This window comes from Aythya ferina (genome assembly GCF_964211825.1).
Source record: "Aythya ferina genome assembly, chromosome: 1".
Classification (NCBI taxonomy): Eukaryota; Metazoa; Chordata; class Aves; order Anseriformes; family Anatidae; genus Aythya; species Aythya ferina.
Genome location: NC_140296.1, coordinates 155,883,472 through 155,903,529, shown reverse-complemented (window position 1 = coordinate 155,903,529; position 20,058 = coordinate 155,883,472). Strand labels below are relative to the sequence as shown.

The window sequence follows — 20,058 nt, the reverse complement described above, 5'->3', positions numbered from 1 at the left end:
GAATTGTGCGCTGGATCTTATTGAAATCATTAGTCTTTATCTGCTGTTTTCAACAAACTTTGAATCAAGATGTGTAGATGAAGGGAGCTTGTATTTTTACTGCTTCACCATCTTACTTTTGCTTAGTATCATTAATAAATAGTTAACTATATAATAGTTAATAGTGTATTCAGCAGTTCTGGGACAAGTGTATGACAGCCTTTGTAATTCTTGCTTGCTCATCAATATAAATCTTTCTATATACATGTTGCCTCCAAATGTTTTCAACAGTTAATAAAAAAAAGTGTTTTTAAAGTGCACAATATAACATTAGAGGCAATTGAGACCAGATACCATGTTGATGCTTTCGCTGATCCTTCCATTTTTTGTTCAATGTATCAGGTGACTGTTTAAATTTCTAAAGCAGTATCTGAAGGAAATAAATCCCTTAGTAATTGATAGGCTTAGTTATATGTTTCATATTGACTGAATATATGATTATATTTTCAGCTACAATTCAAAACAGAAAACAGAAAAATGAAAACAAGAAATAAAGTATTGGCATGGAAATATTACTTAAATGTCTTCAATGGAATTTTCTTGGTAAAAAAAAACGTTTTTTTTCTTATTTACCAACTTCAAATTAATTATTTAAAAATGGTTTGAATTTAAAAAATTAATCCTTTTTTTTTTTTTTTTTTTTCCAGGCTCTGGGTATTATGCTTTTGACATTTGGCTTGTGGCTTTTATTTGACAGAAACAATTTATTCAGTGTGTTGTGTGAGTATAAATAGTTGTGTTTTATTTTCTTTTGTTGTTGTTCTTGTTTTTGTTTTCCAAATAAGTATAAGATGCATCAACATAGTGACTTTTTTTTTTTTTCACAAGGTGGCAGTGTTGAATTGAAATGTATAGTTTATTTATTCTGTTGTGTATATTTTCCACCATTAGATAATGATTATTAAAATAAGAGAAAATATAGCATGTTTTTGTACATCTATAATTTATATATGAGTACAATTTATACAATTTGTCTCACTTGCTGTATGGCTTGTAGAAGAATCACTGAAATATAAATCAGCTCTATTGATCTTTTCTTTATATAATTTCAGAATGCATTAGGCCAGCATTTGGCAATATTATTTAAGTGGGTATTTGGCTGGAATAAACACCAGTTGGCACTTGTGCTCTCCATTTTCTCAGAGCATCTATCAAATTATTTCACAGAGAAGTAAGTTTTGAGCCACATAACAATAGCTGTCCTCTTAAGGAGCTGTCTTTCTTGATTATGCCAAGGAGCACCAGTGCACCCTTCCAATGAGGAAACTGTGAGATGAAGCATTGGAGATGGGAGCAATGAGAACACCTGCTACTTTCTATATCAGTAAAAATATCAGTAAAAAAAAATTTTACATCAAAACCAAGTAAAATGGAAAGGGGAAAGTGGCCAGTCACAAAGAAGGAGGATAGCAATGGAATGGAGTCGATTAAATGAGAATTCTGTGTCCACACAGGATTTGTATGTCATAATAATTTTTAGTGAACAAAAACTGCAACTAAAACTAAAACATCTATAACTTTTAATTGTTCTCTGTTCTCATTATGGGTAGTTCCATCTTTTCATTAATGGAACTGCAAAGGTTTATTGTTTTTTTCTGGAGTAAGTTTTTTAAGTAGAAGTATTGAATAAATTGAATTGACAATGTGAATGCCCTGTGTTAAAGTTTCTTCAGGTGAGAACCAACCAGTGTCATGTATTTCTTTTATGTTACTTGGAGCTGGATCTCTTATTACTTTTACATCAGCCATGGGATTCATTGGAAGCGTTCAAGAAACCAAATGTCTACTAGCTACAGTAAGTGAAAACCAGACTCCAGCTTTCTAGTAAAATGTGAGTGAAACCTGTGTGATCCTGTATTGATGTTTTCCAGTGTTTCTATAATCGACTGTTAGATATTCTTTTATAAAATCCTGGCTCCAAACAAATCAGAACAAATCTGATATCACTGCATGAATGTTTTCAGTGAGAAAAACAATTGCATTTTGTTGAAGCAAAGATTTCTGTGTTTATTAAACTACGAGCTTTAAAATTAATTTGGCATTGAACTTACTGAGAGTAACTGTCTCTCAGTATACACTCACATGCTGGGATGTGCTGAAGAATTAAAGAAAAGCTTACCCCAAAATATTGCAGGTTGAAGGCACAAGTGTCTGCAGTGTGGCTGTAATATCAAAAAGGACAGTATGATTAAAAAGCAGAATTTAAACAAAACAGGAACAGCTGTTACCTCTGTAGACCTGCAGGTATACTTCATATTTCTATATTATTCATGCTTTCTAAAGGAAAGGCATTTTCATTACTGCAAAATTATATTTTAGCTATGCATTCTTATGATCACTTTGATTACATTTTTCCCTTCTCTTTTGTTTATTGTCCCAATTTTTGAACAATCTCTTTTAGACTATGCTGAAGCAGAGAACTCAGAGAACTTTTATATTAAGTCATGTGCTAAGCACTACAAGTATCAATGGGTACAGCAGTGAGAGGAACCCAGGAATCTTGATCCTTTTGGCTATTTTACCCTAGACATTTACTGTTTGCCTCACAATCTATTAGATGATGATAGAGACAGAAATGTCTAATTTCTAACTTCCATGAAGTTTGAAAATTAAACAATGTGAAGGAGAATTTGGTCTCATTGAAAATGAATAAAATCCATGAAATTTTTGTTTTGTTTTGCACCCTCTAGTTTAAAGGAGTTCTTGCCTAAATACGAACTTTTAGGTCTCATCAAGATAATTCAAAAAGGAAATAATGAAAGAAGTGTTTTCTTCACTGGAGCAAAGCTGCTTGCTGCTTACCAATATCTTTTGTTCTTCACTTCCATGGAAGTTGTGGCTTTGTCATCAACCCCAAAACACTGAGTTGTGCTTTACTTGAAGCCTGACTCTTAGTCAAAAATGCAGTAACTATGATGTCATTTTCTGAGGGCTTTCAGGAAAAGAAATATTTTACTTTTGTTGGAAAAACTGTGTAAAACTGTGTAATAGTCATGAAGGAGCTTCTGGAATACTTTATGCACTGCTTACTTATTCAATATTACATTTATCCATAATCCATAATTTATTTCTATTTTTATTTTTTAGTATATGTGTTTTCAAGTCCTGGTATTTGTCACCCAGATCACAATGCCAGTGCTGGTATTTCTGAAGAAAGAAGTGGTATGTAAATAAATTGCTACATGGGACTGCAGTTAATTTCAAAATACTTTCTTGCAGTTGATTAAAAAATAAATAAATAAATAGTTTGCACTGCATTCTATATCACTTTTAGTTTGAACTTGAACATTCTACATGTCCACCAGGCATAGCAGAGGACTTGGAAAACAATTTGAGAAATTCAGCCTGGTTGAATAGTTGTACAAGGGAATACATGGAAATAACATTTCCAATTCTTCCTTTTCTGATTTTCCACAAAACATACTCTTTCTGTTAAGGAACGTAGAATCATCAGTGGCAAGGATACAGGGATAGATTTTTATTTTTTATCATTTTTATCATTTATTTTTTATAATTTTTCTATGATTTTGAGGAATGACCAAAAAAGTCCCTCTTTCCTGGACATTAGCAGACTTAGGAGAAAGTATCAGATGCCAATCCATGTCTGCTAGCAGATGATAGTCTATATAATAATATTATCATATAATAATCTTATATCAAATATAATATAATATATTATAATTATGATATGATAATATATCAAGTATCATAATAATAGTCCATTTTGCAATTGATAGTAGAAGTTATTGGTATCATGACATTTAAAGTATACTAATGAACTATGAATACTATGATTTTTATTGTTTGAGTCTTTTTGATATCCAAATAGAGATCTATTACATTGAATATTTACCTTTGCTTTTAACAAGAGAAAGCGATAATAAATACAAACATAGATTCTATCATTAGTAACTGTACTTCCTTAAAACTTTGTTCAGTCATTCATTTTTCAATAAATAGCAATACCAGTAGTTTAGGCACTCCTCACAGTGATGAATGGAATCTGTACCAAATTTGTAAGGTACAGGAGGCCTTTTCCCTCTTCTGCAATTCAAAAATCTGTGGTTTGAGAAAAACCCCATGACACTGGTCTCATAAACTTTATAAGGTTCTCTAAATCCCACTGCTGTTCAGCACAAATAGCTTTTCTCCATCAAAGTGAATATGTATAATCAAGATTTCTTCATTAAATGTTAACTTATAATGATGGAGTCCGCCCAGTTTTATATTGTATTTTTATATATTGAAAGATTTGAACTGTCAGGAATGATGCAGTCTGGAGTCAGTTGTGCTAGGAAAATTGGTTGAAAGATTGCAGTTAAATTTATTTTACATCAACTGTAATGCCAGTAGATCTCAACCATAATTAAGGTGCTGCTGAAGTATAATAAATGATAGAAACATCATCATTCACTATGCCAGCTTTAAAACTTTGCTGTTAAATGGCTGTAGCAACTGGAATGAATTGGAGAAGCCTTTTGTTGTTGTTACTTAATTTTGTAATCAAACCTTTCGATGGTCTAGGAGTTCTCACATGCATCTATTCCCTGCTACACTCTGTATAATCACACTCTTTGTGATCAGCTTATCTACTTCAATGACTGTTGAAGGTATACTTTAACAGTCTCTACAAAGATTCTTGATCTAGGGCCAACATGAGCTGCTAACTCCTCTACCTCAAAGCAATACATATCCAGGCCAAATAAGCACAAAACTTGTGCTTATACAAGTTTGCATCACATTAGGTATCGAATCCATTTTTTTCCCCTGCTTATTATTATGTGGAACTGTGCTTATTAACAAATGTGATAGACAATATTTACTATTTCAGTACAGCTAATGTGCATGTAAACTATGTTCCCTGGCTTTTCTGACTCGATTTGGGCTAGTCGCCTTCTGTCTGCCTGCACTGCGCTGCTTTGGGTCACTTTTCTTCCCCTTTTGGGTCATTTTTCTTCCCCTTCTGCTTTCAACTATACTATTAGTCCAATGGCTATGACATGTCTTAGATCATATTTAGCAAATTGGTTGAAATGATACTGCTTGCAATTGACCATGAAGAAATCTGAATATCAGGAAAAGATCGAGGATTATCCATCCACAGTCATCAATATGCATGTAACAAATGCTATAAATATTTATGAACAGGTCCATCATCAATGGAACAAGAGAATTGATGAAGTTATTTCTGAATATGGAAATAAGAGTCTGGCTGAGAAGGAACTTGAGTGGAACATTCTGAATGCTGTGCAGCACAATGTAAGGAGAAAAAAAAATCACAGATAAAATATCACCAATCAGAATTGACTTAACAAATATAATAAATACACACCTTTAATAAAGGATTCCTTTTTCAGGATCTGCTGGTAATATGTGGTGGTGGTTGGGAAAGGGTGCAGGTTCCTTGCTGTTACAGTGGCATGGATGAGATTAGCCATATGTCAGGCTGTCCGTGTATGTAGAAGCAGAAGCAGTTCTAATCACTGAACTTTACAGCAGCTGAAGAAATGTATGAGTTTCCTAACATCTTCAGCAGTGTGTGATAACATAAAACACTTGGTCTGTTTATATCTGAAGGCTGACCTGAACCATCGGCAAGTAGCAGTGTTACGAGGTCAAAGCAGAGCTCCTACTGCGAGGGTATCTGAATAGATAGATTCTGCCTTTCAATGAGCCTTTTAGAAATAATGCTTAAAGCCTCAAATTAACTTGCAAATCAATACTTTCAGCACACACATTTAACTGTTAATCATAATCATTTCTGTGGCCTGGCAGCATGTAATTTGGTTCCTTTTTCAGAAGTCCTTTTAAGCATTTTTATGGGATCAATTATTTTAGAAATTGTTAACAAAGTTTTTGACCTGTCTTCAAATTAATTCTGAACCGTGAGCTTCTAGTTACAAACACTACGGCTTTACAATTTAGCATGGTTTAATACATTTTTATAGATCAGCTGTGAGTTCCTTAATATGACTTCCTGCAGAGATGAGTTACATGGTTCTTGACAAATGTTGAATATAATTTATGATTCCAGATAACTCACAAAGCATGTACGCCTAGACTCAAGATTATGAATGCATTTGTAATGTACATTTAAAATCTGTTCTTTGAAAACCAAGTCTTTTCTCATTGGATTCAGGATTTCTGTAGTGATTAATGGTCACCTCATTATGTCAGTGGTACAGTTGGGTTGTATTCTGGCTCATACTTGAGCTCAGCTTCAATGAGCTGTTATGGGCTCACAAATTTCAGCAAAGCTTCATAACCTAGGAGGTACTTGGTGGGCTTGTTTATGTTTTGGCAGTTCTCAGAGTCCTGTAGATATTTCACTGTTGATGTCTAAGCCAAATAAAATGATAACAAATCAGCCAAGATGAAGATGAACTTTAATCATGCTTTTGAATGAAATACTGCCTTCCCCAGGTCATGTGCTATTTATTTCCACCATGAGGAAAAAAAAAAAAAAAAGCGTAAGAGTATTATTAGAGAACTAGTTTTAACTTATTCTTCATAAAATATGAAGTACTGGTTAAGCTGGTGATTTTTAAAACTAAAATTGTAGGGTGATTTTTTAAACTGAAACTTTTATATAAAAATGACAGTTCTAGCTAAGTTATCTATTTTATATTTATTTATTTTTTCAAAATTTAAAAGTAGAATATTCTGGACTGATTCTTCAAAACACTACAAGGAGATATTTTTGTTTAGCAGTCTTCTGTGCTGAAAATTACACTGTCATTCCTCTCATGGTTGCAGAATGAATGTGAGTTGAGTTGGACTCAATGACCCTTGTGGGTCCCTTCCAACTTGGGATATTGTATGTATGACAGACTTTTCATTAAAAAACAAAACAAACAAAAGCACAAACAACAACAAAACAAACAAACAAACAACACAGACATTTCTGAAATTTTATTCTGATTCAGAATTAAAAGTTGCTGGAATTTCCTACATGGCAAGAATTCTGTTCTCCAAGCTATTTTATGCTTTGATCTGCTGTGGTTTAGTTTTGCTGATATTGTGTCATATTCTTGGGAAATGTTAGCTGACAGTTTTGAACAGCACACAGTATATGTTTAGTGTTTAATATCTGAGCTGTGTTTGCACACGAGATAAATTCCTACAAAAATACAGATTTGAATAGGGAGACTTTCTAAAGATCTCCTCTTGCTAAGAACGAATGATTTTTGCAAATCCTTTAATTTTTTAAAATGACCTTAGAAGTGAGAAAGGAATAATGAAAAGCATTTCAAATTCCAATCCTTATTTAGGTTCCTAGGTCAGAGTAAAACAGTGTTGTTTTATATATATATATATATATTATTTTTTAATGTGTTTTATAAAATATGTCTGTATTTATTGAATTCATTGTGGAACATCATTCATTATATTTTTCCAATAACATAGTATTCTTTCTTCTTTTGCTGTACTTACCAGTGAGCTTGCCCTTACTTTACTTAATTGCTTACACAGTTTCTGCACTGAAAATACCTGTGAACATTGTAAACTGCAGTGTTTGCAAAAGTTAAGGGTAATTGATAAAATTTAATGTTTCTTTCTTTTTTTTTTTTCTATTTACATGTATACTAGAATCATTTTAGTGTCTAAAAGAATGTTCTTTTCAAAGCTGTATTTTAAGAACCTACCCTTCTTAACCTTCCAGTGTATGTCTTTGCAAACTATATGTACACAAGGTTAAATTATCCTTTGCAGAAGCCTCTCTCTACTTAAAATAGAGGGAAAATATCTATCTAATTTAATCAACTAAATCAAGTATGGCACTGGTTGGGGTGAAAGTTCCTCTGTGTGAAGGAACGCAAGAACTTTATAGGTACTGGAATTACAAATTATAGGATTTATATTCTAGATGGAATGCTGTGGAAGATATGATGTCACACAGTGGGAAAAGAATAAAAACAAGGAAAGTAGTACTCAGATCCCATGTTCATGCACCAAATCTAGTCTGAAGGAATGGTTTTGTGATGTTCCAAGGAATTCAACTTACAGTATGGTAAGAAATAAAACAACAAAAATAAAACAAAAACAAACAAACAAACAAAACTTGTCTTGAAGAATATAAATTTTGCTACCAGATGGATTTTGGAAAAAAATATTGAAAACACTTTTTCCAAATATGAAAATATTAGTAATGTTCATTAGTTTGTCACTTATCACTGAAACCTTTTTTTTTTTTTTTTTACTCATTAGGTATCAGTCATGTAGGCAATTTTATATTAAGGATACTTTAAGAAAAGAGAAGTGAATATCAGAGAATCAGTATCAGGGATATTTATGAAGTAGTAAGCATCCTGGCATTCAAAAATCAGTGCTGTACAAATCAATAATGATAATGGAAAGTGACAATATATAAAAAGTATATAGTGCCTTTTCCACTTGTAATTATTATTCATTATTTATAGAATTACAATTACTTCACCTGTTTGCATTATTTGTTTCCAAAGCATCTTCAGTATACAGTAAGAGAAATGAGCTAGACATTGAAATATGCGATGTGTTGCCCAGGACCAGTTCATGTTGGCATTTACATGTCCTAATACAAAGGGACCAATTTGCATAGGTCAGATATTATCACCTGATAAGAGAAATGTGGAGCAAGAAGCATACTCTTGTAAAAGCTCTCCAGTATTAATAGGACTGTCCGATGGAAACACGAATTCAATGGGCAGTTCAGGACTGTAATTAATAGAAAGCATGTTGCCAAATGACATCTCTTCTCTTCCTTCACTCATCAGTTTGTAATTTTGTAATTTTGACTGTTCCTTGTCTTTAAAAGATCATTTCAAGGTATAGGTTACAGGAACAATAATAATAATAATAATAATAAAACTAATATTATTATAATATATAATAATATTATTGTTAATAATAACTATTATATATTTATAAGAAAGTTTTATTATATTTATATCTATTTTATGCTATGTAATAATTTATAAGTTCTTAAAATAAACACCATAATAAGCATAGACTGTAATCTGCAAAATTTGCATCAGGATGCAAAAGGTTCCTGAAAACTTGAACATATTCTTTCATCTACTTCATCTACTTTTAAAGTAATCTCTTAGCTATATAAAAAATAAAAAATTTTTTTTAAAAAATCCCTTTTTATTAAGTCACAAGCTCTGGTACATTTCCATACAAAATTATCAGATTTACTTCAGAACAACCTGCTTAGTTTAGATCATTTAAAAAACTTTACAGCTATCTCTGCAGTATACATTACTATTGTATTTGATTTCTGGCAAGTAAATATCAGAACTCAACCTGCAGAAAGTTTTATGCCATGTATTCTAATAGCATGTTCTTATAAATATGCAATGGAAATTCAAAAGTCAAAGTGATTTTTCTTGAAATCTGTTCTTGCTTAGGGATGTGAAAAATATTTAGATACATGGTTTGAAAATAATGTTTTGATCTTAACTGGAATTAACATCAGCCTGCTAATTACACAGGTAAGATTATTTTTAAGCAAAAAAATAAAAAAATAAATATGATTTTTTTTTAAAGCTTTTCATCAATTTTAATTAGAAATAAGATCTTGCACTGTTTATTGACACCCCACTCCTCCCAACTCTCATATTCAAGCACCATCACGGATGGAGGTGTCCAAAGTGTGTTGAATGAAATGTTCAACCTGACTTGTGAAAACAAACTGCTTTGCAAAGACAGGACAGGAAACGGTTAAGAGAATAAAACTTCTGTGGAATGGAAGACCTTTTTTTTTTTTTTTTTTTTTTTTTTTTCCTGTATTTAGACAGAGCCTAGCCCATGAATGTGCTAAAACAAAGAGTACAAAATCATTAAACCTCTCTCCCCACACATCTATAAGAAAATTTTATTGGGTAAAAAGGAATAATGGTAACAAAAATTTCTTCACAGACAGCCTGAAGGCTCAATGCCATCAAGCAGGTAGAAGGATGTTTTGATAGCATCTAAAATCATGGGGTTGAAAATGAGATTAGTTAATTTTTACTCAGAGAATTAAAAATATATGTATAGCTATTTTACCTCTTCCATATGTAGTACCCAGAGTACTCTACTATCTACAGACGAATATAGTAAAAGCATTCTATAGAGTGGACCAGATCAGTGATGAAAATATTTGTTACACACAATCACATAATCCTCATTAGCACAGTATGAGTATCTCATGATCTTCAATGTACAGTTCAATCTAAAACACTTCCTTGTCAGGTTGGAAAGAACTGTTATGCCAATTCAAGAGGGTAATGATAAGATTCATAGGGCACCGAAACATTTAAGTAAATTATGTGCCACTTGAATAGATTCCAAGATAGTTCTGTAATGTGGACCTAAGTGATTTTCTCAAGGTCACATAGCAAGTCTGTTCCTAGGCAGAGAATCCAGCTTGTGTCTTCAGGCACATGTGCTGATCATTCCCCTTTATATCCCTCTGCATTGTCATTCATAGGAGCCAGGTCAACAGTCAGATTGACTCAGTCATGAGCAAGCATCAACACTTTCTATGTTATTTTTAATTCATCATTTCTCCTTTTTTAGATATTTGTGATCAAGCTAACCATGCAGCTGTTAAGAAACATCAGAAAGAATAATATTTGGCCAGATGAATCAGATGAATGATGAATATCTGGGCATTGCTATGGTGCAAGAAGATCTCATTCATGCCTGTGACATCAACAAAATTACTTCCACTAAAATGTCCATTGGACTGTATGTATTGTAATCAATAGTATATTAACATTTGGGCTATAATGTGTTTGCTTATTGTTCATAGTTATAGATATAACGGTATGTTATGAAAGTCTGTGGCAGCATGCCATGTACAAGGTGGTGGTTAAAACTTCCTGAAAAACTGAATATTAGTTTTCTGAGTCTCCAGAATATCATTGAGAGTATTATAAATAGTTCTATATAGTATACTGCACCTTGAAACAGAAGAATTCAGTCAAGAAACATACTTAATAAGTCTTGCTGATGTTCCTTTAGAACTTTACTTTTTCTTCTAATCTGTCTTTATTTTGTTGTGGGCTCTTGTACAATTTAATTTCTGGGAATTTCACTGAGTCATATATATTTGACCCTGACTAGTTACAGAATCACAGAATCACAGAATTGTCTAGGTTGGAAGAGACCTCAAGATCATCGAGTCCAACCTCTGACCTAACACTAACAAGTCCTCCACTAAACCATATCGCTAAGTTCTTTTCCAGGAAGTGTTGTAGTAGAAATTGTTCCTTCTTGCTGAATACCATTCCTTTAATCAAATGGCTTCTGTGGCTTAGGCAGAGTAAGCTTGAAACCCTAAAACACTTTTTATCATCTGAGCAGTTAGGTGACCTGGAATATCCTGAGGAAAACTGATGCAGGCATATTACAAGTGTAGGTAATAGCATGGTTAATTATTGTTGGCCATTTAGCAATCCATTTTCTGATGCTTATGAATTTGGTAAGTTTTATTAAGTTACTCTAAAAAATTTCCATGCCAAGTGTCTGCCACAGTCTGAATTTCTTATTTAGAGAACTTAAAATAAAAGTGTCAGTTCAGAGATGAAGAATGTGCTTGGAACTGCATTTGAATTTCAAACTTGTATCTCTTTTTTGGCCACCAGTAAAAATCTAAAAAACAGAGTGATGAAGTCTCTCAATCTGTCATGCCAATTTTCAGTTTATCAGCTTAAGAATGGCAGCTATCTGTTATCTTGAAGTCTGTGATGGATCAAGAGTTTTTGAATGTATTACTGATGCAATTCAGTCTGAGAACAAAATCTGGGGAGGATTTTAAATAATAACCAATAAATTAATAACAATTGTTTTGTTTTGTTTTTCAGTAATCATTTTGCAATTTACAGATTACTTCAGAAAACTGGGATCAAAAATTTGAATTTTAGTTCATAAGTATAAATCTAAAATATAAAAATAAACTGACTTCGTTGTAACTAACAATGCATTTAAAAATCCCAATAACCTGGTAAAATAGCAGAAGCTGCTTTTTCATTGGTAAGTAGACCCATTACCTTGAATAAGTCTGTGATACAGAGTAGGATAATAACAGCAATTTTTCACTTATTTTTTCCATACATCCAATGTTCAACATGAAAACAAAACACATAATTGTGAGAAACAAAGTTGTGTCTTTGCAATAGAAGGTGTTTTTGCAGTGTAAAATTCCAGGAGAGGAAGAGAGACAAAGGATTGGCAGGCAAGGAAAGCTACCTGTGTTGTAACCTAAACAGGGACAGGCTTTGAGAATATGTTTTAAATGTGGCTAGGCCGGCCACTTTAAGTAGGAATATCTGGAGCAGAAGAAGGAGGAGAGATTGCTGTTATAAATTCAGAATAGGGAAGTTGGGGGTTCTTAGAAAGCTAGTCCCACTGAGAGCCCCTGATAAATGAAAAAGTGTACCTCAGGGGTTGAGATAAGGAAATGGGGATCACTCTACAATTATAGTTGTGGGCAAAACAGACTTAGCATAGGAAGATAAGTAAAATTTATTACCTGTTGCTGGTGGGCTGGAGTGGTGAGAAACTCTTCCACCTCTTCCCTGCCCTGAGTGGCGTGGGGGGGCTGGGAGTGGGGACTGCCGTCAGTCCATGGTGCTTTGTTTCCACTGCTCCTTCACGGTCACTCCTCTGCTTTGGTGTGGGGTCCCTCCTGGGGGGTACCAACCTTCCTGAGCTGGTCCTGTGTGGGTTTCTCCACAGGCAGTGGATCTTTGACTTGCATAGAAACAGTATCATCAATACACTCCAGAAATCTGGATTGCTAGCACCAAGCAGTTTTGCCCTTTACATAGACATCTGGTGGTTAGAGTTCCCCTGAGTGCAGAGGACAGCAATCATGAGGCTTCCTCCAGTTACAGAAAGACTTTGTGGACTTCACCTTCTTGGTCTGGAAGCCTCTGATAGATACCTACTATGATATCACCTGATTTAGTGTGCCCTTTGATCCTTACCAATCATCTTTTTAATGGCAAAGATCTCTGCATTCTTCCCGAGATATCAAGTCAAGTTTGTAGCAGGTTGCCTCCTTCCCTCTAAGAGCTACATTTTCAGAAATACAGAATACTTCAGCAAGTGCGAAATGGCATCTGCAGATGTACAAATACTTTTATTCAGTCCATATAAGATGTTTCTTCACTAGTACAGTGAATTCCATCCAGATCTAATAAACACCTATTCACATTTCACTGGTTTGTTACACTTGAAAGAGTTATTCATGCAAACCTTCCCTCCCCAGTCCCCAATGATTATCTGGGTAAATTCAGCCAAGCAAAAGCTGGATGAGTATGTGGAAAGTAAGACATTCCCATTAATTCATCTTACCTTTCCTAGGTAGGCATTATATGTTGAAGTTCTCTAGAATGATGTCATGTACCTGTATTTTTTCTGGTTTGAGTGGGAACTGTTTCAGTAGTTTATAGTGTTTACAACTTTAAAGAGAGAAACTAGATTAATTGGGTGCCATTTTAATATTATAGAGTCAAGAATTCAGAAAATCCAAAATAAAGTTGCCTATGGAATCTGAAATTGTTCCTAATGTATTTGTGTTATAAAATAGTTGTGCATGAAGATAATACGTAAAATTGGCCGTACCGCCACAGATGCTGTTAGTGCTTACAAGAATAATTATAGAAATATCATTATTAATACATCATCTAATAAAGAATGTTGGAAAGAGGATAAAATCTATAGGATATAATGTTTTTTGTTCTTTTTTAAAATGTTTTGAGATAAGAAAATGGAAACAAGTATTTATCTGCTAATTTGTGCAATGCTGATAGGTGGACACTAGAGGACACAGGAAGCTAAAGGATTATACAGGGCATAGAAAAATAAATACAAGATTCACATAATGCCATAATGTACATACCTTATTTGTAGTCCACACTTTAAAATACATTGAATAAGTCACAAGGTTAGAGTCATGTGACACTGCACTTTTAGAGAAAAAGTGTTCAGAGACAGTATGCCTCACAGAACTGTGTCACAGCAAATGAATCACTGCTGCTGTTGCTGTTAAAGTTCAGAAAGGTAATATGTGAATGCAATTCAGATAATTCAGAAATTGTACCACCAAAATAAGTCCCTAAAGGGATAAATGGTGGAAGAGCACAGAGGAAAATCATAACTACATAATTTTCCTGTACAAGTCAGTAAATAGAGGAAACACATACAGTGGTTGCTAAAGAGACTATCTTGCTGTCTTCAAATTCTTTGCCGTTTCCATCCCTGCATTTGCACTGACGCTGGCACTGGTCTGTACAGCTTTGTTGGGAATTAGTTCCCAGCCTTGCCTAGTGTAAAAATAATCCTCCAAAAAAAAAAAAAAACCAACAGTATGTTTAGCTGATGATGATTACTATTACTATTATTCTTTATGTAAGTATGTATGTATGTATTCATGGACAATGTTAGTCAAGTATGAAATACATAGAAATTTCAGGGCTTTGAATTTTAGTTCTGTCTGTCTCTACATTAAGTGGTCTAACCCTTATGCAAAAAAAAACATAAAAATAAAAATAAAAATCTCCCTCTTTCTTTCTCTGTATCTGCCCCACAATGTTATGTGCCTAGATGAACAATGTTTCAGCTTCAGTAAAAACAGTGAGTGCTCTCACTCTCAATGCCTCATGACTAGGATGCTGTCTTGAGATTTGTGGGCTCAATCTCCTTGAAGAGAACAAACCTGAAAACTTGTTTTTCCTCCCTCTGTAATGGATGTTTTTATGGATGGGTATCCAGTTATTAGACCACTATAGAAGATAAAGATCTGGATTCACTGTCAGTGTTACATCAAACAAAGTTAGTCATAGGAGCAGTAACAGTCATACTCATAGACAAAAAGTGAAAAATTTTTCTGGGATTCTCTTGGGATCTCTTGGGAGCTCTGGATACATCCTCTATTGCTCAGTTTGAACTTGAATTTTCATAGAGACAGAGGTACAAGCTAGATGTTGGGTACCAATGAAGCAGGAGCTTTGAAACTGTGTAGTGACTGAGGTTAGGCTCTCCCCAAAATTCTGGATGAGGTAAGGAGGCACGAATGACAAATGTGCCTACATGACTAAGCAATCCTAGAAAAACAGTGGTGTGAATTCCATGTGGTTATACTGATTTCATATTCTGAAAACAAACAAACAAAAACTATTTTGTTTCCACTTATCACCATACTGCTCAGCTCCCAAGGGAACAGAATATGCAGTTCCAACAGGACATTTCTAATTATTTTTTGGTACTTATCCAAAGCTAATTTAAGTCAGCATCAGTTCCGTGAATGTCATGTCTGTGTTCTGAATGGGAAGCTATTGTAACCCTGTAGATAAACCCTGTACTACTCCAGTACAAAAGTCTTGGGGAACAGATCCAGATAATTTAAATACCAGTTAGGACTAGAATGGATGTGAAAATTTAAGGTATGACCTCCAAGAATTTGAACATATAAGTTCAAAAGAACAAAACAGATCAAAAATATAATTTCTCTAGAATGAAAAGCTTTTTGTAATGTAAAAGTGGTACCACTTCTTAATAGAAGAATACTAACTGTGAGACCACTATCATCCATTAACAAACAAAATAGGAACACCTAGCATGAAAAAATAAATGAAAAAAGTTGTCAATACCTATTTTTTTAATAGTGAGTCAGTTTCTAACTCTTTGAATAATCATTAACCAAGCTCCTATTCTCCATTCTTGTAAAAATGTTTAGAATTTCAAAAAGAGTACAGTAAATAATATTCTTTTTGCTTTAACAGAGGTAGCAGCATTAACTTATGATCCCAGCTCTCCAATGATATTTCAGAATGAAAGCTGACCTTTCTTTCTTTAAAGAACATTGTTAAGCCTCAATTATGCTAAATACACATGCAGAGAGTCCTGCACCATGCTTTGATCACAGAACGTATGTAATTTATCCCTTGTGACAATAAGATGATTTAAATGATGTGTATATTTCATATTTTTTTTTATATATATATAAATATAAATAATTATATATATATATATATAATCTTCCCAACTAGATTCCCTTCCTCCCTTGGAAGTAATACATGTTTATATTTTCCCAATCCAAACTTTTTTCTTTTTTTTTTTTTTTTTTAACTTACACTTTTTAATATTGTCCTATATCAGGAGTTTTTGAAGACAAAGAATCAATATTTTATTACAGATCAAATGTATAAAGTATTTCAACTTCTTTAAAGGGCACGGGAAAAAAATCTCCTGTAAATTAGTGGAATTTGATGCTCATTAAATGATCTTTTCAAATACTTCTATTGTGAAAAATCACTTTTCACATATATTGACAGTTTCATAATCTCGAACTATTGGAGAATAACCGTAAAATTAGCTTATGGTAAGTTTTGCCTTTTTTGTTAACACATCTTGCACTTCGGTTTTATTTTGATTGAGTCTTCTTATAGTACTAGAGTGGTGCTAATTCTTAAGGTTTGTCAAATATGAGGTGATACTTGATTTATTTCTTAAAGTTCTAGATTCTCATGTGATAACTTTCATTAAAGATTCACTTATACCCATCCTATCTGAAAATAAAAAATACAGCAAGACATACAGGCTTAAAAAAGTCCGAATGTGGGAGGGAGGAACAGACTGTATTAAAAAAAAAAAAAAAAGCTTGTAAAGATTGATCAAATCACATATTTTGTGGGCACTGAGCTTGGGTAGAGTTGTTAATACTGCATGCCATGGAGCCTGGTCTAGCTATTTTGAATTTGCATTAGTTATGGTGTCCATCTGCATCCAAATGTTTTTCAGGAACAACTCATCTTATTATTACAACACTCAACAGGGCAGCTATTGAACTGCAAGTTCAAATCCAGTGAATGAAAATTAAAGCTGCAAGAAATCAATGGTTAAGTATGCCCCTTTGTCTCTAACAACTATAGTAGGATTATCACACAGATCATATACTTCTACCCAAATTCAGTTCCATTCCCATGTGCCCAGTACTCATGAAGTGTAGAGGAACTTAAAGGTCCTCTCAGGGAAAGGGCAAAGGTCATGACAAATTTGGAGGAACAGACTTCTAATATTAGACATTTATGAGGCCCATGGGAACTGCAGGGTTCATCAGACAATCCCCACCTCTCCCCTCTTTGTTGACTGTAAGGTAAAGAATATAATAACATTCCATATGTCTGTGTGGGACACAACCCTTAACCTCTCCACTGTATGAAATAAATGCAGATGGTTTCCTCTTTCAAGATATAGTCCAGCCTAGATCTGTGTCTATAGTTCCACACTTACTCAATCCAGGGGAAGCTAAAGGTTTACTACCTTATTATGTGTCCTAATTTAATAAGAATTGAAAATGTCAACCTAGAGTGTTAAAGCCTAGTATAGGATGTGATTCTTAGATACTTGATACTTAGATACTTAGATACTTAGATTCTTAGATTACTTGCTAACACCATGAATTGACAGTGAGTGTATGATTTTGAATGTTATTCTAGTTTGAATGTGGATAGCAACGTATATATTTTTGAATTGCTATGTAGAAACTAATTGTAATTCTTGAAAGTCTGCTGCAGTTTGACAAAACACTGTTTTATTTAATAGCTATAGTCTTTGGAAACAAAATACTGCTGCAGAATGTAAATGAAGCATTTCTCACTGCCTCTTCAGTCTGAACCAGGACACAGTGCTGAATTATTGGATGAACATTACTGCTACACCCTTCATTACTTTCTTCTCCAGTATTCCTGGGCATTCCTGTTGCCATATCACACCCACCACATTCTTATTTATAAGTTATTCCATTCATCAATCACTAGCAGTGTGATGGAAATTTTAAGTTTTCTGTCTCATTTTGAACAATGTTTCATGTGCTTATGTGGATTAGATACACTTCTAATGTTTCTGTGAACCCGTGTTGCTTCCTTAGCTAATTCAGACACAGCTACCTATGTATCATTCACAGAGGAAGGACTGAAGTAAAAACTCTTTCAGTGATATCCCCACATTCACCACAGACTAAAAGCAAGAAGTATAATTTAAATGTTTTTAGACTCAGTCTTGCATGCATTTTGCTACTCTCTGTAAAGCTTCAATTGAAGTTTTTCCCATGCTTAGGCATTCTGACCATTTATTTTCTGTATCATGTCTAACTTATGTTTCTAATCAAGGGTGTGTTTATGTAGCAGTCCTTCCTCTAAGAGTCTTCTCTTCTCAGTCATCTGTTTTATTTACAACAGCAGGAACCTGAAGACTTTGAAACTTTTCAAGCCTTCCTCTGGCAAATCTGGTTGAGAATGTCCAACAGATGCAAAAAATATGGGGAAAGAATGAAAGATGGACACTCAGAAAAGGCATATTTGCAAATCCCTGAGGGCAAATTTGTAGCCATGTGCACTTACACAGACATACCATTACAGCACAACTATACAATTGGGTCTCTCTCTCTCTCTCTCTCTTTTTTTTTTTTTTTTTTTTTTTTTTTTTTTTCCTGAGAAGTGCAGCTGAAGTGTTACACTGTTAGACTGTCAGCACACTTCCTAAATCTGTTGCCTATAGCTCTGAATGATATGATCTCCACACTGGACTATGACTGTATGTAAACAGCTCAAAATGCTAACAATATTTCCCTTTACTAGAAAGCAAAGCTTTCTTTCTCATTACCTATGAAAGATAGCTGTGGGCACTAATAATTTTCAAACCCTCAATCTAACTCTAGAACATTCAATTGTCTCTGGGAATTCACTCTAGCTATGGGTCTGACCCATATGTTAGAAAGTACTTATATTTTCGAGAAAATAAACAAATAACAAAGACAGTAAAATATTTCTAAATGCAAATAGCACAGTCACCAGTATGCTCTTTCCAAAGTCATGCCACTGCTAAAATCATAGATTTCTTAGTGATTTCTTAGTAGATTTCTTAGTGATTTCTTAGGTTCTTTAAGCACCAGCTCACATCCTCCAGGAGGTGATTTATTTATTTATTTATTTATTTATTTATTTATTTTCTACACAGACTTATTATACTTTGAAAAGGTAATAAATACAAATGAAAAAATCTAAGAGTAAACACATTTACAAGGTTGGTAAATCTCTGTGAACACAAAGGGAAAAAGGTCAGCTGAAATATTTCTGCACATGTACTCATAGGCTTTTCAATTTCCTCCATCACAAAGACAAAATTATTTTAAGCACATCAAGAATATATCTTTCATATTATACTGTAATTGGCTTGTTTGCATAGCACACATTTCATTGTGTTATGTCTGGCTGTAAAAGCTGAGGAGGAATTCTTCAAGAGAAAGGCCTGGTCCTTTACTTCATACCAATCCACATGGGCCAAACTCCACCATGTTTTGTGGTGATCAGGAATACAGACTGAATTACAATGCTTTGCCCAGATTTTTTGGAGAAGAGAGGAATGTGTAAAGAATTGAAGGTGTGTGTTTCTTTTGCCGTCTTCGTATCAATATACGAGTATTTTTTCATCTGTCAAAATGTGTTGAGAACTGGTTTGGATTGTATTTTGTATTGATATAATATTTAACATACTGAATGTGCTATGTATAGGTAAGATAAACTATTGTGAAGTTTATTAGAAATATAGAAAGAAAGGAGAGGTTAAAGCTAAAAAGGTACTTGAGACCACTATTTGGATCTTGATTTAGATGTAAAGCATTGAAATCAGTTTGGGAGGGTTATACTTAGAGCAATAGATGGTGACTCAGAAATTCTTGATTCATTTTTCTTTTCTGCCACTGACATATTTTGTCAGTGTAGGGAAATCTTCTAATTTCTTATTTTTACAAATCCCCTTTTGTAAAATGGAATAAGAACACTTTCTATTTTTCATTTGTGTGACTTAATCTTTTTTGAATTTTATGCTATAGGGCCTGCTTATTAACTGGATATTTGTTTAGTGGTTTTTGTTGAGAGTCACTGGTTGCTCTCTAATAAATAGTTCTACTGTTACTATTAAGGTTACTTGAGTCTGGTCCTTGAAGTGTAAAAGTCAAAATTCACATGCTAGGACCATAATAAACTC

General features: G+C 33.6%; 1 protein-coding gene across 4 annotated transcripts in view; it reads left to right on the top strand.

The window, feature by feature from the left end:
• Positions 1 to 10,863, top strand: part of TSPAN19 (tetraspanin 19) — a 30,808-nt gene extending 19,945 nt beyond the window's left edge. For 3 of the 4 annotated variants that reach the window (XM_084515046.1, XM_084515047.1, XM_084515048.1), the window contains 7 exons: positions 687 to 759; positions 1,704 to 1,834; positions 3,127 to 3,201; positions 5,188 to 5,298; positions 7,907 to 8,050; positions 9,429 to 9,512; positions 10,582 to 10,863. In XM_084515046.1, the coding sequence (XP_084371172.1) occupies positions 687 to 759; positions 1,704 to 1,834; positions 3,127 to 3,201; positions 5,188 to 5,298; positions 7,907 to 8,050; positions 9,429 to 9,512; positions 10,582 to 10,662 (699 nt within the window). In that variant the 3' untranslated portion in view covers positions 10,663 to 10,863. Of the gene's footprint in view, positions 1 to 489; positions 583 to 686; positions 760 to 1,703; positions 1,835 to 3,126; positions 3,202 to 5,187; positions 5,299 to 7,906; positions 8,051 to 9,428; positions 9,513 to 10,581 lie in introns of all 4 variants that reach the window. The other variant, XM_084515045.1, reaches the window with a different exon arrangement.
• The last annotated feature ends 9,195 nt before the right edge of the window (positions 10,864 to 20,058 follow it).